Below are 22,654 nucleotides of genomic sequence, written 5' to 3'. Positions count from 1 at the left end.
CTATGTACACATTAATGAAATAAAACCTGCAACCCATTCTAAAAGATGAAAGACTTAACAGCAATCTACATTTGTCAATATATCATATCAGTTGCATGACACTGTGACCTTTTGCTCGTAACTGTGTCTTATGATCCTGCTCCACAGCTACCCGATGAAGGAGCAGCGCTCCGAAAGCTAGTGCTTCCAAATAAACCTGTTGGACTATAACCCGGTGTTGTGATTTTTAAACCGTGTCCCACCTAGTCCAACAGCAGCACCTCCACCTCCTTTCTAATGAACACAGCCCACACTTCCCAGTGCTGCCAGTAAACTGCCGCTGAAACAATGCAGTGCCTGCACTCCCGAAAAATGTAAACTTCTAACGGAACCAGCTGCTCAGTCACTGCTCCATCTGATATACAACATTGGAAACTTAATGCAGGGGGCTGCAAGAAATGAGCAGCTTTAAAACAAAAACCGCTTGGAGCTCTAAGCTTTCAATGAGAGTCTGAGTCTGGCAGAATGTTCAGGTAACCTTTATTGTGTCCCAACATTGTTACAGCTTCAGTTGCCCCCAGCAAAAAGGCAGAGAAAGAGTAGATGTTTGTTAGACAGCTCAACAACAGGGGGAGGAGCAAGGGGCGGAGCAAGGCCTTCAGCAGACCCCCGCACTACGCCTGCATTGCCTTGCACACTTTACAAAAATCCCTTCCCCTTCAGAGACTCCAAACAATGTGGGAGCAGGCCACTCGGCCCAAAGACTACACACTGATCCTCCGGAGGGTAACCCACCGACGCAATTCCCCTACCCCTATTGCTCAACATTTACCCGGGACTAATGCACCTAACCTGCACATCCCTGTGCATGATATCCCAACCCAATCTCGTCCCGCCTGCCAGCATGGGGCCCATATCCCTCCAGTTGCTTTTTAAGTGTTGTAATTGTACCACCCTCCACCACCTCCTCTGGCAGCTTATTCCATACACTACCACCCTCTAAATGAAAAGGTTGCCTCTTAAGTCTCTTTCATATCTTTCTCCTCTCACTGTAAACCTATGCCCTCTATTTCTGGACTCTCCCACCTCAGGGAAAAGACTTTGTCTATCTATCCTATCCATGTCCCTCATGATTTCATAACCTTCTATAAGGTCACCCCTCAGCCTCTGACGTTCCAGGGAAAACAGCCCCAGTCTGTTCTGTCTCTCCCTATAGCTCAAATCTTCCAGTCTTGGCAACATCCTTGTAAATCTTTTCTGAACCCTTAAGTTTCACAATATCTTTCTGATAGGAAGGAAACCAGAATTGCATGCAATATTCCAACTGTACAGCAGTAACATGACCTCCCAACTCCTGTACACAATATTCTGACCAAATAAAGGAAAGCATACAAAACACCATCTTCACTATCCTATCAACCTGCGACTCCACTTTCAAGGAGCTATGAACTTGCACTCCAAGGTCTCTTTGTTCAGCAACACCCCCGAGGACCTTACCATTAAGTGTATAAGTCCTGCTAAGATTTGCTTTCCCAAAATGCAGCACCTCACATTTATCTAAATTAAACTCCATTTGCCACTTCTCAGCCCATTGGCCCATCTGATCAAGATCCCATTGTAATCTGAGGTAACCTCCTTCGCTGTCCACTACACCTCCAATTTTGGTGTCATCAGCAAACTTACTTACTATACCACTTATGCTCACATCCAAAAAGAAGTGGGCCCATTATCTATTTTCAAAGTGGAATTGACAATATATTACATGTATTGACTGCCTGTAGATTGTGCAGTCTTTCAGCAAAGTAGAATGTTTAGGGTGCAGGTTTGCTCGCTGAGCTGTAGGTTTGATATCTAGACGTTTCATTACCTGGCTTGGTAATATCATCAGTGGTGACAATGTTTAATCCCAAATGGAGCAATTAAGTGCAAAGTTACTTTCAACCATTTAATAAAACACTGCAAATTTTATTTCATATGAAAATACATTCATTTTAGAATTTGGATAAGATCTTTACAAAGGAAAGCTTTGGTGACGTCCAAGTGAAGCGAAGCTGTTGTCTCCTACTTTGTATTTATATGTTTGTTCTGGATGGGGTTCCTAGGATTTGTGGTGATATCAAAGTTATGAAGAGAGATACATATTTTGTTTAACCAAATACAATGGCAGAGCAGAGAATTTCAGTAAAGGGCAATAAATATTTACTTTTTACCCCTTATTCAACTCATTCAAGAATTTCAAATTGAATCTGAGCGAACTTGAGAGCAAATGGCAACATTCGTTTGTTAATAGACTCACCATAAATTATGAAAGATCACTTTTATCTAAGTCACAATGTTTAATCCCAAACGGAGCAATTAAGTGCAAAAGTTACTTTCAACCATTTAATAAAACACTGCAAATTTTATTTCATATGAAAATGCATTCATTTTATAATTTGGATAAGATCTTTACAAAGGAAATATATTAAACAAAATAGCTTTCCTGAATATCAATATTGACAACAGTTATGCAGCTATTATTTGCCAATTGACCAACTAATTGAAATAATTTCAGAATAAATGAGCTTCATTATTATACATTGAGATATTGCATATCTTGGCTCTCACCCAAGTATTCTCCGAAGAAAAAAATGCATCTGGATAGGGACATGAATAGGAAGAATTCAGAGGGATATGGGCCAAATGCTGGCAAATGGGTCACTAGATTAATTTAGGATATCTGGATGGCCTGGACTGAAGGAGAAAGTGAGGTCTGCAGACGCTGGAGATCAAAGCTGAAACTTTATTGCTGGAACAGCATAGCAGGTGAGGCAGCATCTAGGGAACAGAAGATTCGACGTTTCGGGCACATGCCCTTCTTCAGGAAGTTTCGGCCTGGACTGAAGGGTTTGTTTCTGTGTGCTCATTACAGACGCCCCTCTTCTGGGATCCCCATACCAGCTGTTATTTTCATGAAATAATCTGACAATTGTTGACTTCCATCAACCTATTCCATCCGGAGAAATTTCCTCTCTCTGCAAAGTGTGGTTCACGTTGGCAAATTCAATCCTCCTCCGGTCCTCAGGAAGACAATCTATAATGCGCAACGTTCTCAATACCTGTTTAACGTTCAGTGGGGAAACTATTTTCAGTCCAACAGTTACACAGAATTCCTCAGAAATGTTTTTGGCAAATGCACTGCTCCCACGAGAGCTCGTGGGCTCACAGTTCAAATGCTTTTAACAGCTTTTTTTCTCATTTCCCCGCCTTCCCAGGATGCAGAATTTCTCCCACCAGAAATTGTTTGCCCTGAAAAAAATCCAGCAGGAACATGATTATGGAGCTATCAGTAAAAATGCTTCATATGGGTCAACCAAGGTTAGAAATGGAAGAACATCTCTGTTCAAAGTTACTGTTCATTTGCACTTTCAAAATTCCTTGAATTTAAGGTGTTCCATTGTAGCATTTAATTATGATCCATTAAAAGCAACATCCAGTCTCATCTGAGTGAGGAACCGACTCAACAAGCGAAATAACTTTTCTGTCTGCTCTTGAGATGTGACATCCTCACCCTCTCTCTGTTGATGCAACAGGATTACCAGAGCTGGAAGTACCACTCTCGGAATACAATTGCTGATTGACAGTTTACTTCTGTTGCTTAACATAAGGATTTAAAAGCTGCGAGCCCGATCTCGCACAAAGCACAAAAACAAACTGTTTACCCGTGCCTGTGCAGAGGAGAAATTTCACTTGGAATAGATCACAAAATAAGAACTGTTACCACTCCCACAACTCGTGTGTTTCCCACGGACAAAGTTAAAAATCACTCAACACCAGGTTATAATCCAACAGGTTGGTTTGGAAGCACTAGCTTTCGGAGCGCCGCTCCTTCATCAGGTAGTTTTGGAGAATGAGATCATGATCACAATTTATATCCAAAGGAGTCTAGCGTCATGGAAATGTGACACATCAAACAATTTTAGATGAAATCCTTCATCTTTTAGAATAGGTTTCTGCTCTTTGGTTTGTTAATCCCAGAACTTGTTTTTTGTTACCTTCTCAAGAATGTCATTCAAATGCAGAGCTTTTCTAACAATAAGTGTGAATTCTGTCTGCGTCTGAATGTTGAGTCAGACTAACATTTTTCTACATTTAAATTACATTTTTGAGAAGGTAATTTTCAGATTAGGGTGTAGAGGTTAGGGTGGATAGGCTGTGCTAAATTACCCATAGTGACCAAGGATGTGAAACTTAGGGTGGATTGGCCATGGGAAATACTGAATAAAGGGGTGGGGATGTGTGGGATGCTGTTCAGAGGGCCAGTGTGAAATAGATGGGCTGAATGACCTGCTTCCACATTGTTGGGATTCTATGACTCCCACCACAAAGGAGCATTTTATTGGCATCAATCCTGTCAAGCCCCTTTCAGAATTCTACTGGTTTCAATAAGATCATTTCTGGTTCAGAGAGGTAGACAGCACAGAAATAGACCCTTTGGTCCAACTCATCCATGGCGACCAGGGTTCCCAAACTAAACTAGCCTCACTTGCCTGCGTTTGGCCCAAATCCCTCTAAACCTTTCTATTCATGTACCCATCCAAATGTCGTTTAGACTTTGTAAACGTACCTGCATTGTCCACATCCTCAGCAAGTTCATTCCACGTGTAAACCGCCCTCTGTCAAAACTTTGCCCCTCAGGTTCCTTTTAAATCTCTCTCCTGTCACTTTAAAGAAATATGCCCCCTAGTCTTGAGCTCCCCAACGCTCAGGAAGAGCCCTTTGCTGTTCACCTTACCTCCACTCCTCGTGATTTTATCAATCTCCATGATGTCACCCCCCAACCTCCTGTGCTCCAGTGAAAAAAGTCCCAGCCTGTCATTATAACTCAAACCCTCCAGTCCTGGCAACATCCTGGTAAATCTTTACCGAACCCTCTCTAATAGTATTCTTCCTATTACAGGGACACGAGAACCATACTCAGTACTCTGAAAGTGGCCTCACCAACATCCTGTACAACCTCAACATGATGTCCCAACTCCTATACTCAATGGGGTGAACAATGAAGGCAAGTGTGCTAAACGCCTTCTTAACCACCCTGTCTCGCAGCGAAGCAACTTTGAAAGAACTGTGTACCTGAACCCCACCATGTGTCTCTCTTACAGCATGACACAGGGCCCTACCATTAACTGTACAAGTCCTGACCGTCCTTGCATTAGCAAAACGCAAGCCCTTGCTTTTATTCATACCTCACTCATACACATGTGCTCTCTCAGACACGCACACATACACCCCCAACACACTCACAGGCATATACTCCATCACACTCTTATGTGCACTCATGCATAAACTCACATCACTTTTTGGGCAAATTTGTATTGGCAGAATTATGTTTGCAGATACATTCAATTTTGCTCAAAAAGTGCACAGTCTGCAGGCAGTCAATCCATGTAATATTTTATGAATTCTTGCTTTGGAAATAGAACCAGTCTGATTCAAAATTGGGACATTGGCAGACTCGAACCTCACACCTTTATCTGGGCTGAGTTGTGACTTTTTTTTAAAAAAAACTGAAGTCATCTTGAGAATGTGAATCAAAAGATGTTATGGGATTTACATATTAATGAACTGAAACCTGCAACGCATTCTAAAAGGTGAAAGACTTAACAACAATCTTGGTTTGTTTAATATATCCTATCAGTTGCATGACACTGATCTTTTGCTATAAAATCTGTGTCTTATGATCCTGCTCCACAGCAGTGTTCCAAAAGCTCACACTTCCAAATAAACCTGTTGGACTATAACCTGGTGTTGTGATTTTTAACTTCGTTCAGGCGAGTCCACCACCATGGCTCCTCCACATAATTTCTAGTGAGCACAATCCACACCTCCCAATGCTGCCAGTAAACTTTACAATGCCGATGAAATGACACACTCTGCACTCCTGAAAAATTCACAATTTCTAACGAAACTGAAACTGGCTGCTCATTTACTGATCCATCTGATACGCGACATTGGAAGCTTAGTGCAGAAAGCTGAAAGAAATGAGCAGCTTTAAAACAAAAACCTTGGAGCTCAAAGCTTTCAATGAGAGTCTGAGCCGGGGGTAAATTCAGGTAACTTTTATTGAGATCCAACTTTGTTACAGCTTCAAACCCCCTCAGCAAAAAGGCAGAGAAAAAGTAGCTGCTTTTTAAACAGTTCAAGGTCAAAGCGCACACGCTACCCCACCACCCCCCAACCCACCTCACTTCTTTACTATTGGTCACCACCAAGTTGTCCCTTTGTAATTGGGTCCTTGGTACAGCCTTAACCTGGAGGAAGTATCGCACCATCTGCTGCAGTGGGATTCAAACCCGGGAGCCCCTGGTTGATAGTCCAGTCGATACTGGCACTCAGCCATCACGCCTTCAATCCCCCTGCAATGGTACATGAACTCCCTGGTGCCTCCGGAGGTTGGTAGAGCTAGCGAAGCCCTTCCCGCACAGGGGGCAGCTGAAGTGCCTCTCTCCTTTGTGGATCCGCTGGAGGGTCAGCAGGCTGGAGGCCTGGGTAAATCTCTTCCCGCACCCGGGGCAACTGAAGGGCCTCTCCCCCATGTGGACCCGCTGGTGCCTCAGCAGGGTGGAGGAATCGCTGAAGGCATTCCTGCACACTGGGCAGCTGAAGGGCGTCTCCAGAGTGTGGATCCGCTGGTGGGTTAGCAGGGTGGAAGAAGTGCTGAAGCCCTTCCCGCAGACGGGACAGGGGAACGGGCTCTCCCTGGTGTGGCTGCGCCGATGAGTCTCCAGGACAGATGGGACACAGAAGCTTTTCCTGCAGTCGCCACACTTCCATCGTTTCTCCACGGGGCAGGATTCCTCGGGTTTCTCCATGGCCGAAGCTTCAGTTACACACAAATGCGTGTGGAGCCCCTCCCCACAGTGAATTCCTCTTCCCAGGCCGTATAACTGTTTCAGGGTCTACGCTCAGTGCACTGCAACAGTATGGTCTATGATCCAGTCCCACGGATGCTGGAAACGTACTCAAACAGGAACCAAAACTTTGCTCCTTCTCACAGAATCATAGTTGAAAATCGTTGCGGTCCCGATGGATTGAGTGACTGTCAGACATTGACGTCAAAGTGAGGACTGCAGACGCTGGAGAGTCAGTGTCGAAAAGTGTGCCGCTGGAAAAGCACAACAGGTCAGGCAGCATCAGAGGAGCAGGAGAGTCAATGTTTCAGGAATAAGCCCTTCAAATTTGTTGATTTTGAAGCTTCAGTCTTCAGATCTTCAAATACACTGTTAAAAACAGATTACAAAAGTCATCACTATCAGTGCAGGGTAGAAATTCAGAACAAGCAATTCTACTTTCTGTGGAATATTCTTTTCTTTAGCTGTTCTACAAAATTGAAAGCACTCACACACCCTCTTCCCCCTCTGTTCTCACTCTGCTCTATCTAATTCTCCTGAAGGTGCTGATTCAGGATCTTACAGGGGCAGAAAAGCAAAAACGTCAAGACTGACATCTCTCTGAATTTTGGATACCTCCACCTGAAAGTTAATATCTTTCACAACATTGGGATCCTGCCGAGAGTGAGCAGGTCTGATTTTGGGAAGCAAAAAAAAAAGTGTCAATTCAGGGTGAACCTGCAATGCAGTTTCTTGAGAAAGGACCAGACACAAAATGATTATCGACCCCGGGAAGGTGGGAGCAAAATGAGACGTCAAGGCATTAACTCCAACACACTTCAGTCAAACACTTCTGCTCCCAGTCAGGGCAAAACATGTTCTGAAAAACCAGCCTTCACAACCACACTCCTGATTCCACTGAAGACAATTAGAGTCACAGAGTGCAGAAACAGACCCTTTGGCCCAACCTGCCCAGATATCCTAAATTAATCTAGTCACGTTTGCCATCACTTGGCCCCTATATGGGCTGGGTGCTGGCAGCTGGGACTAAATTGTGTTGGCTATCTTGTCAGCAAGGATGCGTTGGACCGAAGGGTCTGTTTCTGTGCTGTACATCTCTATGACTCCAGTTGCATTTGCCATCACTTGGCCCTGACCCATCTGAACCCTTCATTTTCAGATGCCCGTCCAGGAGCCTTTTAACTTGTCATCGTATCAGCACCCATCACTTCCTCTGGCAGCTCACGCCATCGTTCAAGCGACTCCATGTTGAAAGCGGTATGCCTTAGACTATATACAGGCCCAGGAGGGTGAGGTCTGCACCATTGTCCGAGATAAATGCACTATGGGCATTCCCGATCTGACTGGCAATATTACTAAGATACAAGAAGAGATCCAGGTATTCCTTGACAGAATGACTGAAGGGACCAGTTGGGGAAACTGCAGATCGGGTTGATGGTACAATTGGCTTATCAATTTAGCTATGTCTGTTTGTCGGTATTGGTTTTGTTAGGTATTTAATTGCTAGGCTTATGAGGTCCCTTAGTGATATGGATTTGCCCCAGAAGATGCTCCTTTTGCGATCCGATAGCTCACCCACACGTGTCGATGGCGATGATAAATATGACCAGATGAGCTGCGAAGATGGTGGTGCCACTCTACAGGATGTTGATGGCTGGACCACCTTGAAAGGCATTCGTTTGGAGTATCCTTCACTTTCAGTGATCGTGGTGCAATCAAAGGGAGGAATGAGGATGTGGGCATCTGGGTGATAAAGTCTATAGCCTTAAAACTTGTCTTCAGACTAAAATGTAATGCTGAATTATGAAATACATTTACTGCACGAGAAAATAAACTGGCAGGAAGGCTCAGAAAGAGGAGAGAACTTAAAGATAGGGACACCTGGGCTCACCAAGTGATAACAGGATGCTGTAAGGCAATTAAGAACGTTTGCCTCAGCATCGGTGAATCTGTGTGAACAGGACCCCAAGGGATAACATTCACAGCCGTTCCCTTGTGAGACCATTTTAGTGCTGAGGCTGTTGATTCCCGTAGAAAATTAACTCTTAGTGTTTATCTGCACTGGATTGAAATGAATTGCATTTTGGGACTTTCTGATGATATTGAGTAGCCATTACTGGTTATTAAATACAAACTCTGTAAAAGGAAATATTCATAAAGCTTTACCTTACTTGCTGGAGCCGAAGCTCCAGCGGAGGAAACAGGCCGCGGGCATACTTCCGGCCTCGGGATGGCCACGCTCCCTGGTCCCGCCCCTCCACCTCCAAGGTGACGCGTAAGCCCCGCCCCCTCCAAATGCAGATCGTAAACCACACCCCTCTGTGTAAACCGCGCCCACCCAGGTGTATTTGGAAGCACTGGCTTCTGCAGCGCTGTTCGTTCTGCGTGTCGCTGTGCTGCTGGATCATAAGACACAGAGTTAATAGCAAAACATCACAGTGTCATGCAACCGATGCAATATTTGGAACAAACCTGGACCGCTGCTGAGTCCTTCATCTTTTAGAAGGGGTTGCAGGTTTCAGTTCATCAATATATAAATTCCAGAACTTTAGATCAGATTCCCTACAGTGTGGAAACAGGCCCATCGGCCCAACAAGTCCACACCGACCCGCCGAAGAGCAAAACACCCAGCCCCATTCCCTGTCACCAAACACTACTGGGCAATTTAGCTTGGCCAATTCACCCTAACTCGCATGTCTTTGGACTGTGGGAGGAAACCCACGCAGACGTGGGGGTGGATTGAACCGGGGGCTCTGGTGCTGTGAGGCAGCAGTGCTAACCACAAAATAAAGAGGAATAGGGATGTAAGGCAGGATTTCAGGGAGCTAGCGTGGAAGCTGAGGGCTTGAACAAACAGAGTGGTTATCTCTGGTTTGTTACCCGTGCCACGTGATAGCAAGGCAAGGAATAGGGAGAGATATCAGCTGAACACCTGGCTACAAGGATGGTGCAGGAGGGAGGATTTCAGGTTTTTTCAGGATAATTGGGACTCATTCTGGGAAGGTGGGACTTGTACAAACAGGACAGTCTTCACTTTAACCAGAGGGGTACTAATATCCTGGGTGGGAAATTTGCTGGTGCTATTCGAGTGGGTTTAAACTAGCTCAGCGGGGGGGTGGGAACCGAGGGTGTAGCTGTAGTGCACAGGAGGATGAGAGTAGGAAGGACAGGGACATGATTTCAGGGTCACAGGAATGTGCTGGCAGACAACAAAGTGGTTTGAAGTGTTTCTACTTCAACGCCAGAGTATCCACAATAAGGTAGGGGAGCTTGCAACACGGATAGGTACCTGGGACTTGGATGTTGTGGCCATTTCGGAGACATGGAGAGAGCAGGGTGAGGAATGGATGTTGCAGGTTCCAGGGTTTTGATCTTTCATTAAGAACAGCCAAGGTAGTAAAAGAGGGAGAGGCGTGGCCTTGTTAGTCAAGGATAGTATAACGGTGGCTGACAGAACTTTTGAAGAGGACTCATCTACTGAGGTAATGTGGGCTGAGGTTAGAAACAGGAGAGGAGAGGTCACACTGCTTGGAATTTTTTTTATAGGCCTCCGCAGAGTTCCAGGGAGTTGGAAGAGGGGATTAGCAAAATTTTTTAGGGTAGGAGTGAAAGGAACAGGGTGGTCATTATGGGGAACTTTAACTTCCCCAACATTGACTGGAAATGCTTTCACTCTAGTACGTCGGATGGATCAGTTTTAGTCCCGTGTGTGCAGGAGGCTTTCTGACACAGTATGTTGAAGGGCCGACAAGAGGGGAGGTCACACTGGATCTGGTGCTTGGTAATGAACCAGGCCAGGTGTTTGATTTAGTGGAAGGTGAGCACTTTGGAGAGAATGACCATAATTCAGTTAGGTTTCATTGAGCGATGTAAAGGGATAGGAACATGCCACAGGTCAAGAGTTATCGATGGGGCAAGGGCAATTATAATGCAATTAGGCAAGACTTAGAATGCATAGAATAGGGTAGCAAAATGCAGGGGATGGGAACAATTGAAGTGTGGAGCTGGTTTAAGGAACAGATATTGTGTGTCCTTGATAGATATGTTCCTGTCAGGCAGGGAGGAAGTGATAAGGTAAGGGAACCGTGGTTTACAACAGAAATTGCATCTCTTGTTCCAAAGAAGGAGGAGGCTTATGTGTTGATGAGGCAAGATGGTTCAGAAGCGATGGAGAGTTACAGATCAGTTGGGAAGGATTTAAAGAGACAGTTAAGAGCAAAGAGAGGACATGAACAGTCTTTAACAAATAGAATAAAGGAGAACCTAAAGTTTTCTATAGGAATGTGAGGAATAAGAGGATGATTAGGGTAGGAATAGGGCCAGTCAAAGATAGAAGGGGGAAGTTGAATGTGGGCCCTGTGGAGATTGGAGAGGTGTTAATGAATATCTCTCATCGGTCTTCACTCAGGAAAAGGAGAATATTGTAGAGGAGAAGAATGAGGTACGAGATATTAGACTTGAAAGGATCGAGGTTAGTTGCACACAGATGTTATCATTTCTAGAAGGAGTGAAAATAGGCAAGTGCCCTGGACCGGATGGGATTTATCCGAGGATTCTCTAGGAAGCGAGGGAGGAGATAGCAGAGCCTTTGGCTTTGATATTTGAGTCGTCATTGTCTACAGGCTTAGTACTTGAGAACTGGAGGATTGCAAATGTTGTGCCCTTGTTCAAGAAGGGCAGCAGAGATGACCCAGGTAATTATAGACCAGTGAGCCTTACTTCTGTTGAAGGAAAGCTTTTGGAAAGGAATATTAGAGATAGGATTTACAATCATCTAACAAGCAACAATTTGACTTCAGATAGTCAACATGGTTTCATCAAGGGCAGATTGTGTCTCACAAACCTCATTGGGTTTTTTGAGAAGGTGACCAAGCATGGAGATGAGGGTAGGGCAGTTGACATGGTGTACATGGACCTCAGTAAAGGTTCCACATGGTAGGCTGTTGGAGAAAATGCAGAGGCATGGGATTGAGGGTGATTTAGCAGTTTGGCTTTCTGAAAGAAGGCAGCGAGTGGTGGTTTATGGAAAATATTCAGCCTGGAGTCCGGTTACTAGTGGTGTGCCACAAGGATCTGTTTTGGGACTACCGCAGTTTGTCATTTTTATCAATGACTTAGACACAGGCATAGGTGGATGGATTAGTAAATTTGCAGCTGACACTAAAGTCGGTGGAGTACTGGACAGTTTGGAAGAATGTTATAGGTTGCAGGGGGACTTGGATAAACTGCAGAATTGGGCTGAGAGGTGGCAAATGGAGTTCAATGCAGCTAAATGTGAGGTGATTCACTTTGGAAAGAACATCAGGAAGGCAGTGATCTTGGAGTCCAGGTGCATAGATCCCTGAAAGTTGCCACGCAGGTGGATAGTGCTGTTAAGAAGGCACACGGTGTGTTAGGTTTCATTCGTAGAGGGATTGATTTCTGGAACTGCAATATCACGGTGCAACTATACAAAACGCTGGTGCAGCCACACTTGGAATATTGTGTATAGTTCTGGTCCCCATATTTCAGGAAGGATGTGGGAAGCATTGGAAAAGGAGCAAAGGAGATTTACCAGGTTGTTGCCTGGTCTGGAGGGAGGGTCTTATGAGGAAAGGCTGAGAGACTTGGATCTGTTCTCATTGCAAAGAAGAAGGCTAAGATGGGATTTGATAGAGACATACAAGATGATCAGAGGATTAGATAGGGGATACAGTGAAAGACTCTTTCCTAGGATGCTGATGTCAGGGGGCATAACTTCAAAGTGAGGGGTGATAGATTTAAGACAGATGTTAGAGGCAAGTTCTTTATGCAGAGAATGATAAGGGCGTGGAATGCCCTACCTGCTAAGGTAGTCAACTCAGTCACATTCGGGAGATTTAAACAATCCTTAGATAAGCGCATGGTTGATTTTGGGATAGTGTTGGGGAACGAACTGAGAATAGTTCACAGGTCGGCGCAACATCAAGGGCCGAAGGGCCTGTTCTGCGCTGGATTGTTCTATGTTCTAAACTTAGTGCAGGAGGCTGAAAGAAATGAGCAGCTTTAAAACAAAAACCTCTTGAAGCTCAAAGCTTTCAATGAGAGTCTGAGCCCGGTGGTAAGTTCAGGGTAACCTTTATTGCAACCCAACTTTGTTACAGCTTCAGATCCCCCCAGCAAAAAGGCAAAGAAAAAGCAGTTGCTTTTTGAACAACTCAAGGTGAAAGTGCACACACCACACCTCCCCTTGTCCCACCCCCCTCACTGTCTTTACTCTTGGCCAGCACCAAGTTGTCCCTTTGTAATTGGATCCTTGGTACAGCCATACCCTGGAGCAAGTATTGCCTCACTCAGCAATTTCAACCCATACCCTGTCTCCAAGTAAGTTTCTCCCGCTCATTTGCCAGGAAGGGGCAGTGTAGAGTCAACCAGACTGCTGTGGGTCTGGAGTCACGTGTAGGCCAGACCGGGTAAAGGATGCAGCTGGAACGACTGAGTGAATCCTTTCCCACAACGGCGGTTCCCTTCCCTAACAAGGGAGAGAGTGATACAGATGGGGGCTTTCTCCCCCGCACCACCCCCTCCCTGAAACGGTCTCATCGTTAGATTCCGAACTCCACATTTCTGACCGAATACCAATTCTGCCATCTGTCGTGGCGGGATTCGAACCCGGGAATCCCTGGAAGTGGGTTGATGGTCCAATCGATATTGGCACTCGGCCATCATTCCTTCAATCCCCCTGCAATGGCACGTGAACTCGCTTGTGGGTCAGCAGGTGTGAGGAGCGGGAGAAGCCCTTCCCGCACTGAGAGCAGGTGAACGGCCTCTCCCCGGTGTGGATCCTCTGGTGTCTCAGCAGGTTGGAGGATGTGCTGAAGGCCTTCCCACACTCGGGGCAGCTGAAGGGCCTCTCCCCTGTGTGGACCCGCTGGTGGCTCCACAGGTTGGAGGAGCGGGTGAAGCCCTTCCCGCACTGAGAGCAGGTGAACGGCCTCTCCCCGGTGTGGACACGCATGTGGATCATCAGGTTGGAGGAATCGCTGAAGGCCTTCCCGCACTGAGAGCAGCTGAAGGGCCTCTCCCCCGTGTGGATCCGCTGGTGGCTCAGCAGGTTGGAGGAGCGGGTGAAGCCCTCCCCGCACTGAGAGCAGGTGAACGGCTTCTTCCCCGTGTGGACCCAGTGGTGCTTCAGCAGGGAGGAGGAATCACTGAAGGCCTTCCCACACTCGGGGCAGCTGAAGGGCATCTCCCCTGTGTGGACCCGCTGGTGGCTCCGCAGGTTGGAGGAGCGGGTGAAGCCCTTCCCGCACTGAGAGCAGGTGAACGGCCTCTCCCCAGTGTGGGTCTGCTGGTGCCTCATCAGGGAGGAGACGTCGGTAAAGGCCTTCCCGCACTCGGGGCAGCTAAAGGGCTTCTCCCCCGTGTGGATCCGCTGGTGCTTCTGCAGGGCGGAGACGTTGGTAAAGGCCTTCCCACACTCGGGGCAGCTGAAGGGCCTCTCCCCCGTGTGGATACGCTGGTGCTTCTGCAGTGCGGAGACGTTGGTAAAGGCCTTCCCACACTCGGGGCAGCTGAAGGGCCTCTCCCCCGTGTGGACGCGCTGGTGGCTCCGCAGGGTGGAGGAAACACTGAAGGCCTTCCCACACTCAGGGCAGCTGAAGGGCCTTTCCCCGGTGTGGACCCGCTGGTGCCTCATCAGGGAGGAGACGTGGGTAAAGGCCTTCCCGCACTCTGGGCAGCTAAAGGGCCTTTCCCCAGTGTGGACCCGCTGGTGCCTCATCAGGGAGGAGACTTGGGTAAAGGCCTTCCCACACTTGGGGCAGCTGAAGGGCCTCTCCCCCGTGTGGACCCGCTGGTGGCTCCGCAGGTTGGAGGAGCGGGTGAAGCCCTTCCCGCACTGAGAGCAGGTGAACGGCCTCTCCCCAGTGTGGGTCTGCTGGTGTCTCATCAGGGAGGAGATGTCGGTAAAGGCCTTCCCGCACTCGGGGCAGCTAATGGGCTTCTCCCCCGTGTGGACCCGCTGGTGCCTCATCAGGGAGGAGACCTGGGTAAAGGCCTTCCCGCACTCAGGGCAGCTGAAGGGCCTCTCCCCGGTGTGGACACGCTGGTGTGTCAGCAAGGTGGAGGAATGTCTGAAGGCCTTCCCACAATCTGGGCAGCTGAAGGGCCTCTCTCTGGTGTGGACACGCTGGTGTCTCAGCAGGGTGGAGGAATGTCTGAAGGCCTTCCCACAATCTGGGCAGCTGAAGGGCCTCTCCACCGTGTGGACCCGCTGGTGGGCCAGCAGGTGGGTGGAATGTCTGAAGGCCTTCCCGCAGTCGGTGCACGGGAATGGCCTCTCCCCGGTGTGACTGCGCCGATGAGTCTCCAGGGCAGACGGGACACGGAAGCCTTTCCCACAGTCGCCACACTTCCACGGTTTCTCCACGGGGTGAGATTCCTCAGGTTTCTCCATGGCCACAGCTTCAGCTGCTCACAAACACATGGGGAGCCCCTCCCTGCTGTGAAATCCCTTTTCCAGGCCGTATAACTGTTTCAGGCTCCACACACAGTGTGCTGCCACAATTGGGTCTCTCGTCCAGTCCCACTGATGCTGAAAACGTCCTCAAACAGGAACCAAAAAGCATTGATTCCTCTCACAGAAATCACAGTCAAAAATCGTTGTGGTCCCATTGGATTGAGTGACTGTCAGACATTGACATCAAAGTGAGGACTGCAGACGCTGGACAGTGAGTCAAAAAGCACAGCAGGTCAGGCAGCGTCCGGGGATCAGGAGAGTCAATGTTTCGGGCGTAAGCCCTTCATTCTTTGATATTGAAACTTCAGTCTTCAGATTTTCAAATACTCTGCAAAAAGGGATTACAAAAGGGATTATCAGTGCAGGGTAGAAATTCAGAACAAGCAATTCTACTTTCTGTGGAATATTCTTTTGTTGTTTCACAAAATTGAAAGCACCATCCCACTCTCTCTCCCCCTCTGTTCTCACTCCGCTCTAACTAATTCCCCTGAAGGTGCTGATTCAGGACCTTACAGGGGCAGAAAAAGCAAAAACATCAAGACTGACATCTCTCTGAATTTTGGATACCTCTACCTGAAAGTTAATATCTTTCACAACACTGGGATCCTGCTGAGAGTGAGCAGGTCTGATTTTGGGAAGCAAAAAAAAAGTGTCCATTCAGGGTGAACCTGCAATGCAGCTTCTTGAGGAAGGACCAGACACAAAATAGTTAACGACCCCGGGAAGGTGGGAGCAAAATGAGACATCAAGGCATTAACACTGACACACTTCAGTAACTATATCCAACTCCATGTACACACCCAGAACGGAACTATTCCCTTGCACATTTATAGATCTTTTCTCATTTCAGAATGTGATACTGTCGCCAAGATCATGTGCAAAAGGGTTAAGGGTGAGCCTAATGGGAACAGAATTCTGAGGACCATTGTCTACCAGATGTCCAGCACAGAAATAGTCCCTTCGGTCCAACGCATCCATGCCGATCAGATATCCTAAATCATTAGTCACATTTGACAGCATATCCCTCTAAACCCTTGGCCCATATCCCTCTAAACCCTTTCTATTCATATACCCAGCGAGATGCCTTTTAAATGCTGTAATTGTACCAGCCACCACTTCCTCTGGCAGCTCATTCCTTACATGCACCACCCTCTGAATATAAGAGTAGCCCCTTAGGGCCCTTTTAAATCTCCCCCCAACCCTAAACCTATTACCCTCTAGTTCTGGACTCCCCCATTCCAGGGAAACACCTTGTCTATTTATCCTATCCATGCCCCTCATGATTTTATAGAAATCTATAGGGTCACCCCTCAGCCTCTGGTACTCAAGGGAAAACAGCCCCATCCTGTTCAGCTCAAACCCTGACAACATCCTTGCCAATCTTTTCTGAACCCTTTCAAGTTTCACAACATCCATGACTCTATGACATCCTTCCTACAGCAGAGAGACCAGTACTGCACACAATATTCCAAATGTGGCCGAACCAATGTTCTGGACAGCTACAACATAATCTCCCAAATCCTGCATCCAGACGATTGGGAAAGTTTTCAAAGCCCACAAAAGTATGAACACCGGGCAGCTGAGGGGGGAGGGAAAGAAAGCCAAAAAAGTGCTGGAGCCAAGGCAGAGGAAGAACAGAGGATGCACAGCCGGTTTGAAGCTGCATGTGCTGTACTTATACCTGTTGCATTTACTTGTGGAAATCGGGTGCATTTTGAAAAGGAAAACAGAAAAGATATCTCCTCCTCCCAATCTCTGTCCTCCTCACCTGGGAATTAACTCCCATACCTGAGTTGACAGGGTCTGCTCCCTCCCTGGTTTCACTCCCGTTGCTGCAAGTGAACAGATTTTCCCGCCCCAGGATTTGCCCAGATGGAAGGGTTTTCATTCATTCAGTGTCACTTCTGCGTTGTGACGTCACGAAAGGAGCGGATGGGCGGGGCCAAGCCGGGCGCACGCACTGCGCCTGCGCTGCCCTGCACCATTTGCTAACATCCCTTCGCTTCAGAGAATCCCCACAGTGTGGGAGCAGGCCACTCGGCCCAACGAGTCCACACCGACCCTCTGAAGGGGAACCCACCCAGACCCATTCCCTTGACAAATTCACCTCACCTGCACATCCCTGGGCACTATGGGTAATTTCGCACGGCCAATCCCAATCAAGGCCAGTGAGCAATGTAGTGATGTGGGGAATGAACATCACAGAATGATAGAGACAAGGAGAGTAAATGTCCCAGCAATTAAAACTGGATTGCAAAGATCATTAAAATGTAAACCGAAAACAGTGTGTCTGCATGTGTGCTGCACTGTTACAAAAGTGAATGAATTGACTGCACACATTGAAGAGAATCATTATGATCTGAGACTCCTTATAGAGACATGGCTTCAGGACGACAAGGATTGGATCTTGAATATCGAGGGGGTAGTCAAACGGGAAGCTAGGTGAAGGTAGAGGGTTGGCATTGCAAATCAAAACACTGATCACAGTAATCCGCTGTCAGGTCGGATTTCAGGTCCTGGTTTCTCTGTCCTGTTGATCTCCCTGTTCCCACCGAGTAAGATGTTGGTCTGTTCTCAGCTCTGCTGAAGTTTTGGTTCCCCAACCCTCCAAAGAGTAACCCACCAGGCCCCATTCCCCATATTTGCCCCTGACCAATGCATGTAACACACTGGGCAATTTAAGCATAGCCAATTCACCTAACCTGCATACTTTTGGATTGTGGGAGGAAACCGGAGCACCTGGAGAAATGTCATGCAGACATGGGGAGAATATGCAAACTCAACACAGACTGTGGCCAGTGGCTGGAATTGAACCTGGGTCCCAAGTGCTGTGAGGCAGAATTAAGAACCACTGAGCCATCATGCCGCCCAGATGTTGTTACCTTTCGTTATAAAACCTTATGTTATCGAGATTTACATATGAATGATAGTTGCAACCCACTGTAAAAGATGAAAGAGGTAACAATCCAGATTTGTTCAATATATCATTTCAGTGACAGGACACTATAATCTTCTTCCATAAATTCTGTGCCTTATGATCTTGTACTCCACAACCACCTGATGAAGGAGCAGTGCTCCAAAAGCGAGTACTTCCAAATAAACCCATTGGGCTATAACCTGGTGTTGTGTGATGTTTAACTTTGTCCAGGTTCGGGTGGATTGACCATGTTAAATTACCCAGTGTTCAGTGTTGTGCGGATTTGGTTGGATTGGCTGTGCTAAATTACCCATGGTGTCCAGGTAGGTGCAGGTTAGAGTAGATTCGCTATGCTAAATTACCCGTAGTGCCCAGTGATGTGCAGATTAGGTGGGTTAGCTGTGGGAAATAGTTTCACAGTAATAAAAGGAGTCAGCCATTTTGCCCATCTAGCCTGCCCCGTTCTTCATTGTGATCATGGCCGATCTATCCATCGTCTCAGCTCCTCCTCGCAGCATTGCCCCAACTACCCTTAATTCCCCAACCATGCAAAAACCCATTTTGAATATACTTAATGAAGAGAATTCCATAGATTCACTGCACCACAGGAAAAGCAGTAGTCCTCACTTTCTCCTCCTCATCTCTGTCCTAAATCTAATCCCCCTAGTCTTGAGGTCTGGTCTCACCCACCTGCAGAAATGACTGCATAGGGTATGGCTTCATCCCCACAGTGCAATGAAATTCCACTTTCCACCAAAATCTGGGATGTACTCACTCACTTAGTCGCTGTCTCACAAATGCAAGATTTCATTGTAACTTCATTGTTGGGCGCCACGGTGGCACAGTGGTTAGCACTGCTGCCTCACAGCACCAGAGACCCGGGTTCAATTCCTGACTCAGGCGACTGACTGTGTGGAGTTTGCACATTCTCCCCGGGTCTGCGTGGGTTTCCTCCGGGTGCTCCGGTTTCCTCCCACAGTCACAAAGATGTGCGGGTCAGGTGAATTGGCCATGCTAAATTGCCCGTAGTGTTACGTTAAAAGGGGTAAATGTAGGGGTATGGGTGGGTTGCGCTTCGGCGGGTCGGTGTGGACTTGTTGGGCCGAAGGGCCTGTTTCCACACTGTAAATAATCTAATCTTCTTCTGCTCCCAGGAAGGACAAAACATCTTTGAAAGCTGCTCTGAAAGTCCAGTCTTCACAACCACACTTCTGCTTTCGCCAAAGACGATTAGTGTCATACAACACAGAAACAGACCCTTTGGTCCAATTCATCTGTTCAGATATCGTCTCACTTGTCTGCATGTCGCCCATATCCCTCTGAACTCTTCGTATTCACATCCCCATCCAGATGCTTTTCAAATGTTGTAATTGTACCAGCCGCCACTACTCCCTCTGGCAGCTCGCTCCATACATGCACCACTCTCTGCGTGAAGTTGCCCCTCAGGTCCCTTTGAAATCATTCCCCTCTCACCTCAAACATACGCCCTCGAGCTTTGGACTCCCTTACCCTGGGGTAAAGACCTTGGGTATTCACCATATCCATGCCTCTTACAAACGTCTAGAAGGTCACCTCTCAGACTCTGATGCTTCAGGTGAGGATCTAAAATTTGAATTTAGGTTATTGTCAGATGCAACAAGTATATATAGATTTTTACTAACCACAAAATGGTTTTTCAATTTCAAATAATACAACAAAATGGCCTGAGAATAATGATTGAACTCTGTGAACTTGTCCTGCTGTTTTGCAGAATTAAGCTAAAATCCAAAGATAAGAGGACAATGGAGTTTGTTTAAAATGAACACTGACATGTTAATTGACCATTTGAACTAACCTTCAGCTGCTACCATGGCACGATGATTTACGTAATTAAGACCCCTTTCCCAGGAAATATCATTGGATTAACCTGCTGTAAATCATGTCACCTTACTACATTTGATTGGTATTTTCTTGTAATTAAGGTTGTACTGTCTCTTAAAAAAACTGAAATAAATAATGTGTAATTTTTGAAGCTTTAACCGCTGTGTTGCTGGACAGAATTGTGTCAAGATGCCTTATTAAACGGATAACCTTGCTTTGTACAGACCACTTTCCATTGATTCTTTAGATCAATCGCGAACCAAAAGGCCCCTCTTCACTCTGGATAAGTTAGCCTGGCCAATTAACCCTAACCTGCACATTCCTGGGCACTACAGGTAATTTAGCATGACCAATCCATTCCTGGACACTGTGTAATTTAGCACAGCCAAGTCACACAAACCTGCACCTCCCTGGACACAGTGAGCACTTTAGCATGGTCAATCCACCCTAACCCTGTACAAAGTTTAAAAAAAATTAATCACACACACCCAGGTTATCGTCCAACAGGTTTATTTGGAAGGACTAGCATTTGGAGTGCTGCTCCTTCATCAGATGGTTGTGGAGAATAACATCATAAGGCACAGAATTTATAGAAAAACATTATGGTGTCCTGCCACTGAAATGATATATTGAACAAACCTGGATTGTTAAGCCTTTCATATTTCAGAATGGGTTGCAGGTATCATTAATATGTAAATCCCAGAACTTCCTGTAAGACACTTTCTTGAGATAACTTAAGGTTTTATAACAAAAGGTGTCATCTCAGCTTAGACAATGCATTAAAGGTGTGAGGTCAGAGTCTGTCTGTATCCCAATCTTGAATCAGACTGGTTGTATTTCCAAAGTGGAACTTACAAAATATTACTGGATTGACTGCCTGCGTGAACTGCCGAGTCTCATCCACCAGCTGAAATAACTGGATAGGGTAGGGCTTCATCCCCATAGTGCAATGAATTCCCATTTTTCACCAAAATCGCAGATGTACTCCCTTTACTCAGTTGCTATCTCACAAATGCAAGATTTCATTGTATTCTTCTGCTCCCAGTAAGGGCAAAACATCTTCGAAAGCTGCTCTGAAAGTCTAGTCTTCACAACCACACTTCTGCTTTCACCAAAGACGATTAAGAGCCATACAGCATGGAAACAGACCCTTTGGCCCAACTTGTCCATGATGACCAGATATCCAAAATTAATCTAGTCCCATTTGCCAGCATGTGACCCTCACGGTTCCATGTACCCAGCCAGATGCATTTTAAATATAATTGTACCAGCCTCCACCAATTCCTCTGGCAGCTCGTTCCATGCATGCAAAACTGTCTATGTGAAAAAGTTATCCTTCACGTCTCTTTTAAATCATTCCCCTCTCACCTCAAACATATGTCCTCTAGCTTTGGACTCCCCTGCTCTAGGGAAATTCCTGATGAAGGGCTTTTGCCCGAAACGTCGATTTTCCAGCTTCTCGGATGCTACCTGACTTGCTGTGCTTTTCCAGCACCACTCTGATCTAAACTCTGGTTTCCAGCATCTGCAGTCCTCCCTTTTGCCTAGGTCGAACCCTCTACCTGTCTACATCTATCCCCAGCTGAAAATGTGTTGCTGGAAAAGCGCAGCAGGTCAGGCAGCATCCAGGGAACAGGAGAATCGACGCTTCGGGCATAAGCCCTTCTTCAGGAATCCTGGATGCTCCTGAAGAAGGGCGTATGCCCAAAGCGTCGATTCTCCTGTTCCCTGGATGCTGCCTGACCTGCTGCGCTTTTCCAGCAACACATTTTCAGCTCTGATCTCCAGCATCTGCAGACCTCACTTTCTCCTACATCTATCCCCACTTCACCAACCAGCCCTTTATCTGCATCGCCCCCTAAACCCATCCCCAGTACTGAAGAAGGATTACACCTGAAACGTTGACTTCTCCACCTCCTGATACTGCCTGGCTTGCTGTGTTCTTCCAGCCACCTACCTGTGTATTTTGCCAATTGAGACACAGACCTGGCGCAACGTTTCCAGAGTCTGTCCGCATCCCGACTCACTCTTTCCTTTTAGTTGCTGCAAGTCAACAACTGAATCCCAGAATGAAAAAAATACATAGAAAAGGTGGCAAGAGAAGAGAGTGCGGTACTCATAGATAATGGACAGAGGAAGGAATGTGCAGTCTGGGATGAAGCTCAATGTTCATTCAGACACGAGCAGCAGTAGCTTCAGAACCTCATGGTCCAACTTCTGCATTCAGACAATGGGGTGCCTCTCATTGGCAGGAGGACAAATGTCCTTCCGGTCCTCCTGTGCTTCTTATTGGTCAATCAAAAGAAGGTCCCGCGCCTCTTTTGCCAATAGCGATTCGCATGCGCACTATTTTTTTGCTGACACCAGCGAGCATGCGCACTGCATTGCTGACACCGGCAAACATGCGCAGTATGCTCTTTGAGGCTGCTGCTGTTATTGACAGATTTTTTTCCCCTGTGGTTCGAGATTTTATTGCTTCTGCATTTTGTCTGGTTACTCCACTTTTGTATGTCTTTTGCCCTTGTCGAG

The 22,654-nt window shown here is 46.7% G+C and overlaps 4 protein-coding genes across 5 annotated transcripts in view; 3 read left to right on the top strand and 1 right to left on the bottom strand.

Moving 5' to 3' along the window:
- Positions 1-22,654, top strand: part of LOC148145018 (uncharacterized) — a 268,501-nt gene that overhangs the window by 102,989 nt on the left and 142,858 nt on the right. The gene's annotated exons all lie outside the window — the stretch shown is intronic.
- The window catches only part of LOC148145020 (uncharacterized), a 76,068-nt gene that overhangs the window by 7,794 nt on the left and 45,620 nt on the right, over positions 1-22,654 (top strand). The window contains exon 2 of one of the 2 annotated variants that reach the window (XM_087975637.1): positions 19,420-20,348. The exons of the other annotated variant lie outside the window; for it this stretch is intronic. Within the exon in view, the coding sequence (XP_087831763.1) occupies positions 19,420-19,588 (169 nt within the window). The 3' untranslated portion in view covers positions 19,589-20,348. Of the gene's footprint in view, positions 1-19,419; positions 20,349-22,654 lie in introns of those variants that run through there. 2 annotated transcript variants of the gene reach the window in all.
- The window catches only part of LOC148145021 (uncharacterized), a 159,582-nt gene that overhangs the window by 102,977 nt on the left and 33,951 nt on the right, over positions 1-22,654 (top strand). The window lies entirely within an intron of this gene.
- Positions 12,047-22,330, bottom strand: LOC148145022 (uncharacterized). The gene is made up of 2 exons (XM_087975504.1): positions 22,083-22,330; positions 12,047-15,676 (listed from the first exon to the last, which is right to left on the bottom strand). The coding sequence occupies exon 2, from the start codon at positions 15,283-15,285 to the stop codon at positions 13,561-13,563; it is 1,725 nt and encodes a 574-aa protein (XP_087831630.1). The 5' UTR covers positions 15,286-15,676; positions 22,083-22,330; the 3' UTR covers positions 12,047-13,560.

The sequence above is a fragment of the Chiloscyllium plagiosum genome, unplaced genomic scaffold (assembly GCF_037043375.1).
Source record: "Chiloscyllium plagiosum isolate Xiang-an unplaced genomic scaffold, Cpla_swu_hap1 HiC_scaffold_27, whole genome shotgun sequence".
Lineage (NCBI taxonomy): Eukaryota > Metazoa > Chordata > Chondrichthyes > Orectolobiformes > Hemiscylliidae > Chiloscyllium > Chiloscyllium plagiosum.
This window is presented reverse-complemented; position numbering and strand designations above follow the sequence as displayed.